The sequence below is a fragment of the Ammodytes marinus genome, assembly GCF_949987685.1.
Source record: "Ammodytes marinus genome assembly, chromosome: 11".
Taxonomy (NCBI): domain Eukaryota; kingdom Metazoa; phylum Chordata; class Actinopteri; order Uranoscopiformes; family Ammodytidae; genus Ammodytes; species Ammodytes marinus.
The window spans coordinates 21414470-21429184 of NC_137215.1; the positions used below are offsets into that span (position 1 = coordinate 21414470).

The 14715-nt window shown below is 45.8% G+C and overlaps 1 protein-coding gene across 3 annotated transcripts in view; it reads right to left on the minus strand.

Annotated features, from left to right (window-relative positions):
• The window catches only part of mymx (myomixer), a 29834-nt gene that overhangs the window by 3755 nt on the left and 11364 nt on the right, over positions 1-14715 (minus strand). For 2 of the 3 annotated variants that reach the window (XM_080036351.1, XM_080036350.1), the window contains exons 12-24: positions 12315-12460; positions 12028-12124; positions 11473-11622; positions 11061-11210; positions 10273-10529; positions 9052-9187; positions 8249-8443; positions 7629-7781; positions 6401-6618; positions 5902-6085; positions 5646-5801; positions 4626-4991; positions 397-2331 (exon numbers count right to left, since the gene is read on the minus strand). In XM_080036351.1, the coding sequence (XP_079892477.1) occupies positions 397-2331; positions 4626-4991; positions 5646-5801; positions 5902-6085; positions 6401-6618; positions 7629-7781; positions 8249-8443; positions 9052-9187; positions 10273-10529; positions 11061-11210; positions 11473-11622; positions 12028-12124; positions 12315-12460 (4143 nt within the window). The remainder of the gene's footprint in view (positions 1-396; positions 2332-4625; positions 4992-5645; positions 5802-5901; positions 6086-6400; positions 6619-7628; positions 7782-8248; positions 8444-9051; positions 9188-10272; positions 10530-11060; positions 11211-11472; positions 11623-12027; positions 12125-12314; positions 12461-14715) is intronic. The other variant, XM_080036352.1, reaches the window with a different exon arrangement.

Consider the following 14715-nt stretch of genomic DNA (forward strand, 5'->3'; position numbering starts at 1 on the left):
TAAGTTTTGGTTTCAATTGCTCAGATATAAGATATTTTGGAAGGGTGTCTGCCACTACCCGATGACAATAAGAAGGTTGAGTTAAGTCTTGTTTGTGGAGGAGAGTTACATTTTAGACACTATATTGATTGCTATGGGAAATAAGCTTAAAGTCAGAGATTCTGGAGAACACTTGTTGTAAGGATAACATTTTTGTTTGAACATCTATTCACAATTTGCCACCTGTCTGTACTATGGGTGTCCTTAAAAAAAGTTAGTACACAGCCAAGGATCTATAAACGAGCATGTTGCTAGCTTCAGTGTACCTTGGTACCTAGTGTATTAACACTGGATTTATTTTCGTAATTTGGGTGAAAACAGGTTTCAACATCACAGCATGCATAACGCTGACCTCACCTTGGGACAGCCTGTGTGCTCATCCACCTCTTCCTCCCCCACCTCCTCCTCATCCTCTTTGTATTGATAAATGTATCTCTGATTGTCCCCTATGTCCGGCAGCTTCACCGGCTCAGACGCCGTCTCGTTCACGGCCACAGCGGTTTTGCTGGCTGGTTCCCTGTTAGGAAATGCTGCCCAGGACCTCCTGTCTCCTATGGCCAGTGGAGGGGGGAGGTGACCTTTAGCACTCTGCTCCTTATTGTCGTAACCCAGCAGGCTCTGGATGTAGGGGGGCAGTCTGAACTCAGCCACGAGGAGGTTGGGTGCCGAGGCTGTGGCCAGGTTCCTGTAGAGCACGGCCGGGGGCTTGGGTGATGTTGAGTGTGAAAGGGGCTCTTTGGATTGGTCCGAGGGTTCAGACAGTTCTTGGTTGGGCTGGTACATGATATCAGAGCAGATGCTTTGTCTGTAGTTGGATGTCTGGTTCCAGATGTCCTCAAGCTCTTCCTCTTCCTCCTCAAACTGCTGGTGGTCGGGGTGGACGGGCTCCTTTTCTAGCTCTGGCGATGGACCCAATGACGTTGCAGTGTTGTCCCTCTTTTTAGTGCAGTCTATTCCTCCCACCTCGAAGGACACCAGCCTCCCCACCACACCCTTAGGCTGTGGGTTATCTGGACAGGGAGCGTCAGTGCAAAGCTTGATACTGCTGGAGGTGGAGATCCCAGAGTCCACAGAGTCCTGGCGAACACTCACACTCACTGATGACTTCAGATTCACCACCATATGAGAGGCTCGGCTCAGACACTGAAGTCCAGGGCTGTCTTCACGCATGCTCTGGGGTCTGGCACATTTATGGTACTGGTGTCCGTTCAGGTCTCCAATGAGCGTGTGGACACTAGGGCACCCGTGTTTATGTTCTGCTGTACTTTGGGTTTGGTTCACGTAAATATGGGACTGGGAAGGCTCGCTGGTGCCATCACTTTCAGCTCTGCTGGTTTTAACCTCCGATGACATTTTGTCCCACTCCTGCTGGGCATCCTCATGCAGGCCGAACTGGGGTTTAGATAGGTCGTTACACGGTACAGTCTGATCCTCATCTTCTCCCAAGGAAATGGCAGGTGGTGGTTGGAGGCTTTTGTCACCATCTAAAGGCAGATCTTTCACCACAACTGTTGAAATGTGTGTTTCGGAAAAGCTGATATCCGCCAAACTTTTAGTGACGGCTGGAGTGGGTCGAGTCTGTTTGAAAGAACTCAGGGCTGTGTGTCTCTGGGAGAGGGGGTCCGGATCAGTGGCCGATCCCTTTTTGGTCTCGGGAGGAGCGATGGTTATGATGTCCTGTATGCTGGGGATGAGGGTCATGTCCTTAGGTAGGTCAAAGCTCAGCACGGAGCCTAGAGAGAGGAACCTGCAGTGGCTCCTCACAGGCAGAGCGGTCGGCCCCTCTGACATGGCATATGGAGTGATGCTGTATTCCCCTGAGCATTCTGTGTCAATGTCCGTCAGCAGGGGATTCTTCATATAGGCTTGTCCTTCATCACTACTTTTCGGGGAACTCTTCTTCCTTCTGCCTTCCTTCAGGGGCCAAGTTTGTGTGTCATACGCCATGGTCTCGTAGGCATAACGAGACATCCCTTCCGTGGGCTCCTCCACTCCCATGATTTTCTGGATGGTGTGTCTGCGAGCATCCCTCTTCCTCTTCCTCTTCTTGCCCATTCTCTTCAGGCTGCTGAAGATGGAGCTGCTGTTGCCGCCGCTCCCCGCTGAAGGGTGGAAGCTCACGTTAGCCACCAGGGGCGCCGGCGCAGAGGACGGCGGCGAGGAAGAGAAGGAAGGCGAAAAAGTTGGGGAGGCCGAGGCTGCGGAGCGGCTCTTTATGCGGGGCAGGGTGATACTCTCATACACAGGGGCCACCGCCATGTTGTTATCCTTCACATGCAGGTAGGTACTTACCTGAGTAAAGAAAAGGATATTAGGCAAGTTTCAGCTATCATATCCTCAAGGCTGTAAATGCTTTTTTTTTTTACAAAAATGATTGGTTAACCACAGAAAGACTCATGCGTGCTGGAGACCAGCAGCCCTCTGTGAGAACAAGAGCTGTTTTATGTGTTTCACATGATGACATAAGAGCAAAAGACTAAGACAATAAGCCACTTTTTTTAAAAGGCAAACATTAGCCTCTTTTTCTCTGCATTCCACACATTCGGAGAAAAAAAAGGGTTCGGGAATTTACAAGTCTCCCACAGCAATGAATATGTAAAATGTATACAAAAATAACAGATAAAAAAGTAGATGAAAGGACAAAATACCATTGACATGATTGTAATTGAACACTTGCAGGACTTAATCAAAATCATATGCGGCTGCACATGCCGTCATATGCAGCTGTAATGGCTTGACCTTTCAACTGTGTGACTAATCTCTTGTTTCTGTGGAAGCCCCAGACTATAAATCATGGTGTGCAGTCTCGGGGCCTTTCTTGAAAGTTCAGCACCAGTTCTCTGTCTAATGAATGTGCCTGCATTAAGGAGACTCTCCTGCTGGGAGCCATTTTGGATCCCAAGTTTCATAGGAAGCGAGGGTGAGGTCACTTATTTTACACCGTTGCGGCACAGCCACAGAGAGCCCAACAAGACCAGGCGCACTTACGTCAGGCTTGTGGTGAAAATGACAGAAGGAGAAGAGAGCGCTTCTGTCAACATTCACAGCAGGGAGAAGACTGTGTGCGCTTTTCTTACTCATCACCACCCTTTCTGTCTCTGTCATCAGGCTCTTTCCAGCTTTAAATCCTGGCTCATTGAACAAGTCTAGGTCCAAAGAAAAGTTTAAATGTCGGAGGAAAGTTGGATTGTTAACATACTGATTCATTGTCTGATTTTCTTTCAGGAACTTAACCATTTATCTGAGCTTACACAGGACGGGCTGAATGGGCAACATGTCTGCTGCCTGGTTATTGCAAAGATGGATTAACATTCCCTTTAGAAAGTCTTAAATAAACATTTGTTTCCAGTGCCTCAGCCTGCGTTAGATAATTCCTCTTGTCAATTTTTATTTTATTTGCTTCTTTGATTCGCTTTTAAATGTTTTATAATGTGTTTTATGTATTCTAATCTTGCCCCTGTAAAGCACTTTGAGTGGCCTTGTGTCTGAATTGTGCTATATAAATAAACTTGCCTTGCCTTGCCTTGCCTTGTTTCGGGCTGGAATGTATAACGGGTTGGACGATTCCTTTTAAACATAAATACTGAAAATGGTGATGAAGATTCTGTTATTTTTAGCTAAAAAGCCTCAGAATAAAATTCATTATAGTAAAGCCACATACACTTTGAAAAAAGGGATCAATTCAACGATTACAATTAACTATAAACTGTTTTGGTAAGCAATACGTATATATTTTGTATAAATGAATTGCATAAATTACAGTAACTTTTAAGAATGTGATAAGATGTATGATCAGATGTATCACTGCATATCATTAGTAGATTATGAGAGAATCTCCTCTTTTTTCTGATTCCATTAAAAATAGAATTGATCTGGTCTTGGATTTGCATTTGTAACCACTATTAACCAGGAAATTGTGAGTTTTGACTGTGAAATGGTTTGTTTTCTTTTCTCCCTTTTTTTCTCATATTAACTGTACATTTCCCAACCACAGTGACTTTGGAGATGGTGTTATTTTTAAAATCTCATTTGCTTTGGCCTGGATCGTTTCCTTTTACACTTATGCCTGGCTTACAGACATGGCAGCGGCACGGAGGGAAGCTGCAGACCGGCTGTACCGTGAATGAGGGGTTAGTAGAGCATGCCGCCCCTCGGAAAACAACTTCACACAGCATGCAGTCCCAGCACACTTCGGGACACAGCATGCAATGCCAGTTCACACCGCGCAATTTACCTCGTTTGCACTCTGCCGATAAATCTTTCTCTTTCGCTTTAAACTACCCAAAGTATTTTCCAAAAGCCCCTGGCAGCGCCTCCAAAAGCTTTTAGAGGCAGAAGATTGAGGCACAGTGAGCTGGTGGGAGAAAACGGTGTGCGAGAGAGAGAGAGGAAGATATGAAGGAGAGGAAGGAAAGAACAGCTGCAGGTGGGTCAAGGAGGGAGATCCCATGCAGTGGCATTACAGAGAACGAATGTGACTGCACTGACTTTCAGGGGACTAGCAAATAAATAGCACTCAATAGTGGCATCTTAGAGTGGTGTTTGGTGATTTCCTTTTTAGTGTGAAGCGATGAGTGTGTTCTCACCCTGTGGACAGGCTCAGAAGTCTCCTCCGCCACCTCATCCGTGCCAGCAGACGGGTCAAGCACCTGAACCTGGCCGTCGCCAGTGTTACCAAAGCTAAGGATGAGGTTGACCGTGCCTCCTAAAGCGGGGCTGCTGGGCTCTTTGAGGACCACAATAGAGGGTTTGGGAGATTCTGATCGTGGTCCAATCCTGTTCATGACCTCATACCCGTCGTCTAGCTGCTTCTCCTCCAGCTGCTCAGCTTGTCTGGGCGGCAGCAGGAATGAGGTCTGGCTGTCTTCTCCTGCTGCCTTTAGTTTATCCTCATCGGTGGTGACGACTGGGGAGAGATGGCACTGGTAGGCGTCTAGCTCGGCAGCCGAAATCTATGTAAGAAGCCATGGAAAGAAACAAGTAGTAAGTACTCAATCTCTATCAATCATGCTCGTTTTAAAGGTCACATATTATGCACATTTTAAAGTTCATCATTGTAATTTGGGTTTCTACTGGAAACTGTTTTCATAGTGTCCAATACAAATATAAAGAAAATCTATTTTAGGCCTCTGTCTGAAACGCTCTGTTTAAGAGCGTGTCTCTTTAAGCCACACCTTCAACAAAGCCCAGTCTGCTCTGATTAGTGCTTATTGCTGGTTAGATTCAGTATTATCTGGGGGTGTTCTTATCACAGGTGGAGGTAGTTATGTACTGTAGGTATGAAATCCGACTGGGTTTTTTGAACACAGGTTTTCAGAAAGGTTGAGGTGGAGAATAAGAAAGAGGGTAGTTTTTTTCTCATACTTTGGGTGTCTCTAATCACACCCCATATTAAATTTGACCTTTAAAGTTAAATGGGCCACTGACATTTTCCCCTAATTTTTCATCCACAGCCAGTCAATCTTTCAGTCCTTGATTGTTGAAGTTTCATTATAATAATTATGATTTTTTTTTATGGCATATTTATGTATCAATTATGATTTTTTTTATGATTTTCAAGGGCATTCTTTTTTTCCTGAGGTCCAATAAATGCTCAATTAATTTACCTGTGTTAATGGAGAGCACATAGTGGCCTCACAATAGATGTTATCTTGTGAAGGCTCCTGTCTGCTCTTCTTGTGAAGCCGCTGTTGTTTCTGAGCCCTCCAGTGCAACAAGATCCACCCAAGCATACTCCTCAGCTCCTCCATGCGCTCTCTTACCTGCAAGACATTACGGAGGGTTATTCAAAATGGAATGAAATGAGAGTTGCAATATATTCAAGGATTTGCAGTTGAGCCATAGGCGCGTAACTTTGCTTACCATCTGTGCGAGGTGGTGTTCTTTGTCTAAAAGGTTTGTCCCCGTGGCATCCAGCTCGTCAAACTCATCAAACTTTTGCTCAATCTGCATGTCCAGCTCGGTGGCGAGTGGCTTCTGGCCATCTTTCCCAAAATGCAATGCGGTATCTGAGAAAATGGACGACCTAGTGTCTTCTGTCCATGAGCTATTCAGAGGAGAGGAGAGGAGGGGAGTGGAAAGGGGGTTATGGATGAGACCAGGAAAAGGGCTGTGAGAAAAACCATACATTCGTAAAACATGAGAATGACCAGGCTCTCCCTCAAAGGTCAGACATTGACTTGTCACACTCGGCCCCGGGAAGCTCCTTTAGCACATCTTAAATTATGCCTTTCACCGGGGACCTATGCTTGACAACGAGAAAGTCCTGTTCTTTCGTGAAAAGACATTGTAATGAACAGATGTTCTCACAGAATGGATAAGGAAATAACGTCTGGCCACGGCATCCCCACGCCCTGCTTACATCATGGCGAGGTAGCTCCTGAAGAAGTCCTGGAGCTGCACAAACTCCAGCAGACGGGAGTTGTTCTCCGTCAAGCTCCTCCCCAGCTCCGTCCAGCCCTGCAGCATGGCCCGGATCTTTGGCCCCAGTACGTGCACTCTCTCTGGGCACAGCTCCTCCAACAGGGACGTCTGGTGCTTCATCTCCTTTACCTCCTCCCTGATGACTTCATAGTCAATCTGTGGAGAATCACGATAAAAAAACGATCCATCATCTCCCATCGTCCCCGGTACCACTCAAGACAGCCTGTATCAATTGTATCTCTGTATGACTATGACCTCATCCTCATAGCTTTATGCATATTATTCAGCAAGAGACCCATATGGTCTGCATATGGGCTGCCACGCTATAGCAAGCGAGCAATCTTGACCACTTTTTTTTTCTCCTTTTGACGAGGCAGGCAGTAATTAATAACTCTCTGGGAGCAATACTTCATAACGTTTCTCAGCTACAGTAAGCCCGAAGAACACTGTGTCAAGGATGCCTGTGTGCTGACGGCACAGTTATTTCAGTTTGGGAGATTAGGTCATTTCTGCTCTTGGATGGTATCAAGTCCAGACAGCTGTGTGAGTGCGTGTGTGTTCGTGTCTCTGTGTGCGTGAGTGATAAACAACCACCCTGCCCAAATATGACTCACACAGAACTTTACCATCTACCAACCTCACACCTCCAACCTCCTGACCCCCCTGGACGCATATACACACCCCATCAGATTTACTCACACACACACACGCACACACACACACACACACACACACACACACACACACACACGCGCGCACAAACACCCAACCACACTAGCTCACACTCTTTGAGGGCTAACAGAACAATGACTCACACAGGCAAAATAAATATCCCGTGTGAATAATAAACTTTTGCACGCTCTATGTGTGTGATTGCACAGTTTATATAATAAATTAAACACAGCACAAAGCAGGGGTGGGCTGGCCGTTTTTTTAAGATGTGAGAAAAATCTGGCACAACAGGAAACAGACTGTGGAACAATGTGTTGGAGGTGAGTGCGGAAAAGAGAGAAGGGGGGGGGGCTTCCCCTTTTTCATTACACCGAGCAAAGGTCCGTGGTCCGGAGTCAATGGGACGGAATCCTGGAACTGGTATAGTAAGCACCAGTGAATCGTTTCAAATGTTTACGCCATAATCTCAACATGTGGCGGGATCCTCCTCTCACCTCCAGGTGGTCCTGCCTCTCCTGCAGAGCCTCCAGGCCACAGCGGTCTGGCTCACACTGGACGGCCATGTCTGTCTCCTTCTCCAGGATGTCCAGGCCCAGCTCCTTGCTGCAGCACAGGCTCTCCTCCACGCGCACCGCCAGGCTGGCGTGCTGGTGGCGAGGCACAAGAGTCATCATGAGCACACACTCGCAGTATGTCATTAAGTCATTATACTTAGCTGTGTATTATTTGTTTTCCAATGAGAGCCACATTGCAAATTAGTGCTTTCGATGGTGTCATGGATTCCCCTCCGGGCGCGCGCGTGTGTGTGTGTGTGTGTGTGTGCTATTTTGATTTACTTTTTTGCTTTTTTTTTTACCGAGAATGAATAGAATTAGCGCAAAAAACCCTTGTGTGAGGAGGAGTGGTGGCTCATTTGGGGCCTTTTAAAGTACATACTGTAGCCACAGACAAAAGGAAACCAGATGTGGCTCTATTGGTTTGTGCAGCTGTTTGTGACATAAGCGGAGGGACTTGAAAACCATTCAGCATCATCTAAGATCATGATAACTAAACATACATGTTTGCATTCATCAGATCTGAAGAGCTCCATATGAACAGACTTCCATCTCCTGACCTTGCTCAGCAGCTCCTGGATGGCCTGGTCATGGCTCTGTGATCGGCCTCTTTCCCGAACAGTGTCATTCAGCATCTCTACAGCCTCTCGCAGTTCCTCCACAGGGTCCCCCATGCTTTCCATCAGGGGCTCACCACCGCCACTGCTTTGGAGTCCCAGCAACGTAGGAGCTGAGGATATCTCACTGTGAAGAGGCTGTTAGTCCCAGACAGAGTTGTTACCAGAAGGGTTCTATATCACTGAAAAGGATCAGTTCACATAACATTTTTACTTTTTCAAAACATTTTAAGTAGCCCCAGTGGTATCTATCCACGCAGGGAGTGTTACATTTTTGTATGCTTATGTTTTGAGATATTCATCTCTGAGAGTTATGCTCCTTTTACAAAACAAGAGACATGAGGCTGGTGGATTATTTGGAGAGGCGAAAACAATGTTATTGCAAAGAAACAAAATTATATTTGAATACTACTTTCACTACTGGGTTGGCGGTCAAAGGTCACATTTTATGCTTATTTTTAGGTTCAATATTTTAGAATGACAGGTTTGGGTAGGTGGAGGTGGAAGAAAAGAGAGAGGGTTGTTTTTTTATCATACGTTGGAAGTTTCTCACAATCACTGTGTACCCATATTAATGTTGAAAACCACGAGGAAGTGCATTTTGCATAATAGGTGACCTATAAAAAAACCTCACACATATATCAGAAATCAATCATTTGATTAAATGGGGTAAAACAATATTTATTCAAAATGATTTGGGTGAAATGGCCCTTTAAATACCATTTTTGTTGTGCACTTTGTCTCACCTGGCCCAGGCTGTACTGACTCCCGCTGAGCTCCTGGCTCTCTTCCAGCTCCACACGCTCCAGGAACTCTGTCAGCATCCGCGTATCCTGCAGCTCTGAGTTCTGCTGGGTCAGGGCACTTTGGACACGATGGTACCTAGGTTAACACAAGCCCACAGGGCACACAGAGGGAATGTTTTAACCACCAGCTACACCTTAACTGTATTCAACATCCGCACACACACACGCACACACACACACACACACACACACACACACATCCTTCAGCAGAACCACATTACAGAGACCGCAAGCAGCACGCTGAGCGCATGTCGCCATGCTGGAGGGCCGTTTATGTAATCATGTATCATGTATCACGTAAACATATCCTCTACTTCAGGGAAAGAAGGTGCCCTGTCTGTGCATGGTTTATATTTTGAGATGGTAAAGGGAGAATTTTCAAAGGGTGTTTTTTTCCAGAATAAATGAGCCTGAAGTTGTTTGTGTGCAGCGTTAAATAATGACATCATCCCAACTGCCTGACAGCTGCGTAGTGAGAGGCTATACCTGCATCAGCAGCTCGTCAGACTGTGTCCATCACACGCACCCCCACCCTGGAAACACTTAAACTGAGCCCTCTCCATTACTTTATTTTCTTTGGTCAACTCAGTGTCCTTAACAGCATCTGAACTAGTGTTTATAAACATAGGTACGTGGTGCAGTGACCCAGCCAACTCCATAAGGTTTTACTGAGAGCCAGTGGCAACAACCTATTTTATTGAGGGCCAACCAGAGGGAGAAGCGTCATCTTGCCAACATGGAATGGACGACTCTGACGCACTCTGACAAGCTGTGGATGAAGAGCATGTCAGGACTGTGGGGTAGACCTCGCTAAGTGCTGCGTAAACTCAAGCCTTTTCAACAAATGAGCACATGGAGAGTATTTTTCTGCCAACTTGGGAGAAAACAAGAGGACCCTCACAAGATCAAGATGGGGTGATGTTTGTCTTAAATAAGAGTGGGGGAATTTTGTGAATAAACTCTTCCATGTTGGATCGCAGACATGGCAAGCCCCAAGCCTGTGACCTCTTGGAAACACTGACAACATTCTTATTTTATTCCCTGACCGTGGTGATGAGTGAAACCACCCGAGTCTGATTGTTTCGGATCCATAACATGACTCTTCCATGATGACACATATTGGGTGGGGGGGGGGGAGAATACCCTTACTGAAAAACTCACTTTCTTTCCACCTGGTCCATGCGTGCTGGCAGGCCTCGTGTGTGTGGGTGACTGTGGCCGTGCAGGCGGTCCACCTCCTGCCTCAGAGCATGGAGCTCCAGGCTGCGTGCTGCCACCTCTTTCTCCAGCAGACAGCTCTCCCTCTCAGCCATGCTCATTGTTTCTGGGTCACCGGCCAGAGCAGATTCCTTCATGGAAAGCTCAACGGACTCCAGCCAGGCCTCCAGGCTGCCCAAGGCCTGCAGCACTTTTACAACCTACACAGCAAGAGAAGCAGAGAGAGGCTAATGATGTTGGAGGTTTTTTGGAAGTGATTTATTGCACGGCAGAAACAAGCAGGGGTGATGTACTGTACAAAGGAGACGATAATAGGTTGACCGAATGGAAGTAGACCATGCTCTGACCTACATCTCTTTTGTAATAAAAAAGATTCACGCTTTCCAAATAAGTCGTCATCAATGTGGGTGGATTTGCAACCTCTTTCCACCCTATAATCGAATTATATGGCAGCGCAATTTATATCACTTGGATTAGCCTTCGTACATTTTTTAGGGGGATACACTACGCAGACTTCCAATTAAGGTGGTCGAGATCAAAGTAAAATGTTGCTCCAAACTATGAGTGTATGTGAACACTCAGCCTAGGCTTTGTGCCAGCATAAAGCTCCTCACAATGAGAGAACTGATCCAGAATCATCCGTCATAACCATTCATTTCCCCCTGCAACTTCAGAGGTAAAGAGGCCGGGCTCTGTATGACTCAAGGGGAGATATGTTTTTTAAAGCCTACCCTAAAACCCAGCTCCTCTGAAGCCTGCAGAAACGCTGCGTTCCTCTGGTGCCTCCTCCGCAGCTCTTCCCACAGGACCTCCAGCTGCCCCAGGAACTCCTGGATCTTGGTACTGCCTGGGTGTTGTGCAAGGACCAGCCCGCGGCCCTCCTGAGGAAGGAGCGTTAAACTGATGAGGGCATGTGATGAATAAGGCCTGCAGGGATTCATGCTGCGAAGTACGGATCCAAACCGAAGCCATTGGGTTAACTGAATTTGTCTCAGATGAAATGTCAGCTTGTTATTTGATTAATACAGGAGCCAGGGCCCTGGCCAGGTGCCCAGTTTTTCAAAAAATGTTTTCATTCATGGCGTTCATCCAGTTCTTGTGTTTTGAGAGAAACTGTGAATATGACAGAGTGCCTTGGCTTACCCTTTTGACCACCTCTATCCTGGCCCTGTTGGTGAGGATTTCTTGTTCCAGAGCATGTTGACACCTCCTGGCAGCCTCCAGACCCTCAAAGCTGGCTATAGAACACACCTGTGTGGCCATGGACACATTGTCCTTCAGCCAGGACAACGTCTGAGATGGACAGGAGAGCAGACAGTGAAAGGGTTAAAGAGATGAACTGAGGCACAGTGACAAAGATCCAGGAGATGATCCTCACCCTGACTTTTAAATGTTGTTACTGGAAATGTGAAAACAGTAGTACACCTGTCAGTAGACAATCACACTTTATCTAGTTTAAGAATTGGACATCAATACTGTGGCTGGTTCCAAGAAGAGGGTGTAATTAATGACGACTGCAGCGCTGACTTGACAATTCATAGCAATGAATTCCAAGGGTGAAGTCACGAGTTTTACTTAAACCGAATTAATAAATTTTTCCACTATTCCACACATGCTCAGTCGGGTACACATGCCGGTTTGAGAGGTGATTTCTGGCCTGAAGGGGAAGGCGAGTGTGCCAGGCAGGGGTCGAGTCACCTTGTCAGCAGACACGGTGAACTTCTGGAGCTGGACATGGATCTGTGGGTGGCCTCGAGGGGCGGTGGCAAGCCTGGGCTCTGGTCTGGGCTTCCTGCTACAAAAGAAAACACTGACATGTGACTCCAATTATGACTTACATAAAGACCTCTCATTATGTAAGACACAGACACAGAGAGAGAGAGAGAGAGAGAGAGAGAGAGAGAGAGAGAGAAAGAGAGAGAGAGAGAGAGAGAGAGAGAGAGAGAGAGAGAGACAGAATGCGAGAAGCCAGGCTGAAATGTCACCTTTCACCCTTTAACTGATGTCGGACGATGACAACATTTGCACAGGCAGTGGCGTCTCCCATGGGCGAAGAGGTGTGGTTCACTGATTGCTGCTCCTGGCCCTGGTTTCCTGCTGTTCTCCTGCCGATCCCACATTCAACAGGGCTCTGTGGATAAAAGAGTCAAAGCTTCTGTAGGAAAATCCAAGAGATCAGCAACTTGACCTGTGTGAGTAATGTGTTTGCTCGTTCTGTCAGCCATCCACCCAATAAATGTTGACTGGATGCATAAACATCTCAAATGGAGGATTGTATGCACCGTGCAGTCACTAGACAATGAGGCGTTGCCGCAGCTCACTGCTGGTGTGAACGTTCAATGTGGCTGCATGGGCAGTTGCCCAGAGTAGAGTAAAGTCTTTACTGTAAATGACACAAAGCATACGTTCTTGCAAAGGTTGGCTATTCTCAGTGAAATAACCCAGACCAGACTAAAAGTTCAAGATATTTCTGTTTGACAGCATCACAGTTAGCAATAAAAATACTAAAGATGGCAGCAAAATAAATTGTAATTGCTTTGTGAATGAACACATTAAGTCTAACAATGTTGCCAACATGTGCTATACCGCTCCAATGACAAAATAGAGCCATTGCAGCTAGAAATATGACCCTTTTCTTAAAATCCCCTGCTCTCATTTAATAGCAGCAGTGTTTTTTGAGCCTTAAATACTGATTTCCATGTCATCCACTCCAAGTCTGTTTAGAAGGGTATGCAGTGGAGTTTTTAGTGAGGTCAATGCCAGAGCTATAGACCTTGTCTATGTGCAGAAAGATATTAAAGACGTCAACAGCCATTAAGCCTCTTTTACAATCATCCGAGTGCTTTAAAGGTTGGCCAAAGGACTCTGCAGCAGGGTTTCCAATAAGAGCTACGTGGATCTGGACCATTACAAAGGACACAGTGGGATATCCTGATTTCCACTGCAAACGGCTGTATCTAACATGGTACGCAACAGGATCCAACAGAGGCAAAACAAGCCAAACCCATTCAATGTACAATACTCCAAGAGACGTTTTTGATTAAAATGTTGTTTTTCAAAAGCTTATTTTCTTCCAATTTTTTAGTACTTCGTTGTCTGTGTGTTCATTTAAAACTGTAAGGCCAAAACCAAGGTTTTTAAAATGTATTTAAACTGGTTGGCCGTAAATATGAAAAAAAGTTATATCAACTGTAAATTTAAAAAAAACATTGCGGTGCTGTGTTAATTGTACTATATAACATAATGTCTTCAACATACGCCAGGAAAAACAGTGCTGACACAAGGAACAATCAGCAAGGCAAATAAGCATCTGTCAGGGCTCTCACGTTAGAAAATCTGAAATGCTGAATTTACACGACAGCCAAAAGAGCACAAAACAGCCATTAATAATAGTGTTTTATGGAGTGGCGTTAATTTAACCACGTTCTTTTCTGACTGGCGCTTATAGAAGGAGTGAGTCAGAGGGCCTTAGAAAAGTGTCGCCTCCAACATTATGCGAGACATGCAGTAAATTGAAGGGGCCTAACATCATTTACTGACATGCCAGTCATTTTATAGGCCAGTTTGAGTTTCATAGACGCACATTATCAGCACATTTATGTGCTAAAGCTGCAGAACTAACAAACTACTATGATTCATTTGACAGGGTTGATAACCATCTCTGACGTCTCCTCCCCAGATATTTTTGCTTCTGTCCTTCATCCTTCACACTGTAAACAACTCCTCAACATCCCGCTCTGCCATGTGAAAAAAATAAAGTTGTTGACCACAGCGAAAAATAGCCCATTACAGATGTGCTATGTAATACGTAATGGTATTCTGTGATTTCATCCAATCATCTCCTCTTTCAATATACTTCTCCCTCTGGATACAGTTGATTCTTATCTGTTTTCTACTGGTCTCCTCTTCCCCTGTGTGTCTTTCTGCAATGTGCTATAAAGTGATGTCAGCCAAGAAATATCACTTAGCACCAAGCCCATCTGGTCCGCAGCCCTAACATCTGGCTACAATTAGCCAGAGAAACAGACGATAGCCATGTTTACCTCGCGCAACAAGAGGCCAGCCATACTACTGCACGGACATGGACAGACACAGACGTATAGATTGTAATGAATGAACCGGTACACATGCAGACACTACAACCTGTGCAGTTGCCTTTAATCAACTGGGTCAAATTTCACCAAGCGTCGGGAGCGGCTAGGATGAAATCAAGTGTGTATGTTAGCATACATGTGTCAGCAGATACACTGGAAGTAGCACATTTGCTATTGCTATTGAGTCATAATAAGCACACAGACATGTGCTGCTGCATCTCGCACCCTTAAAAAGTACTGTAGTCAATTCAGCACAAAAACCGAGAGCTGGAGTTAAAGCGCTGCGAAAGTA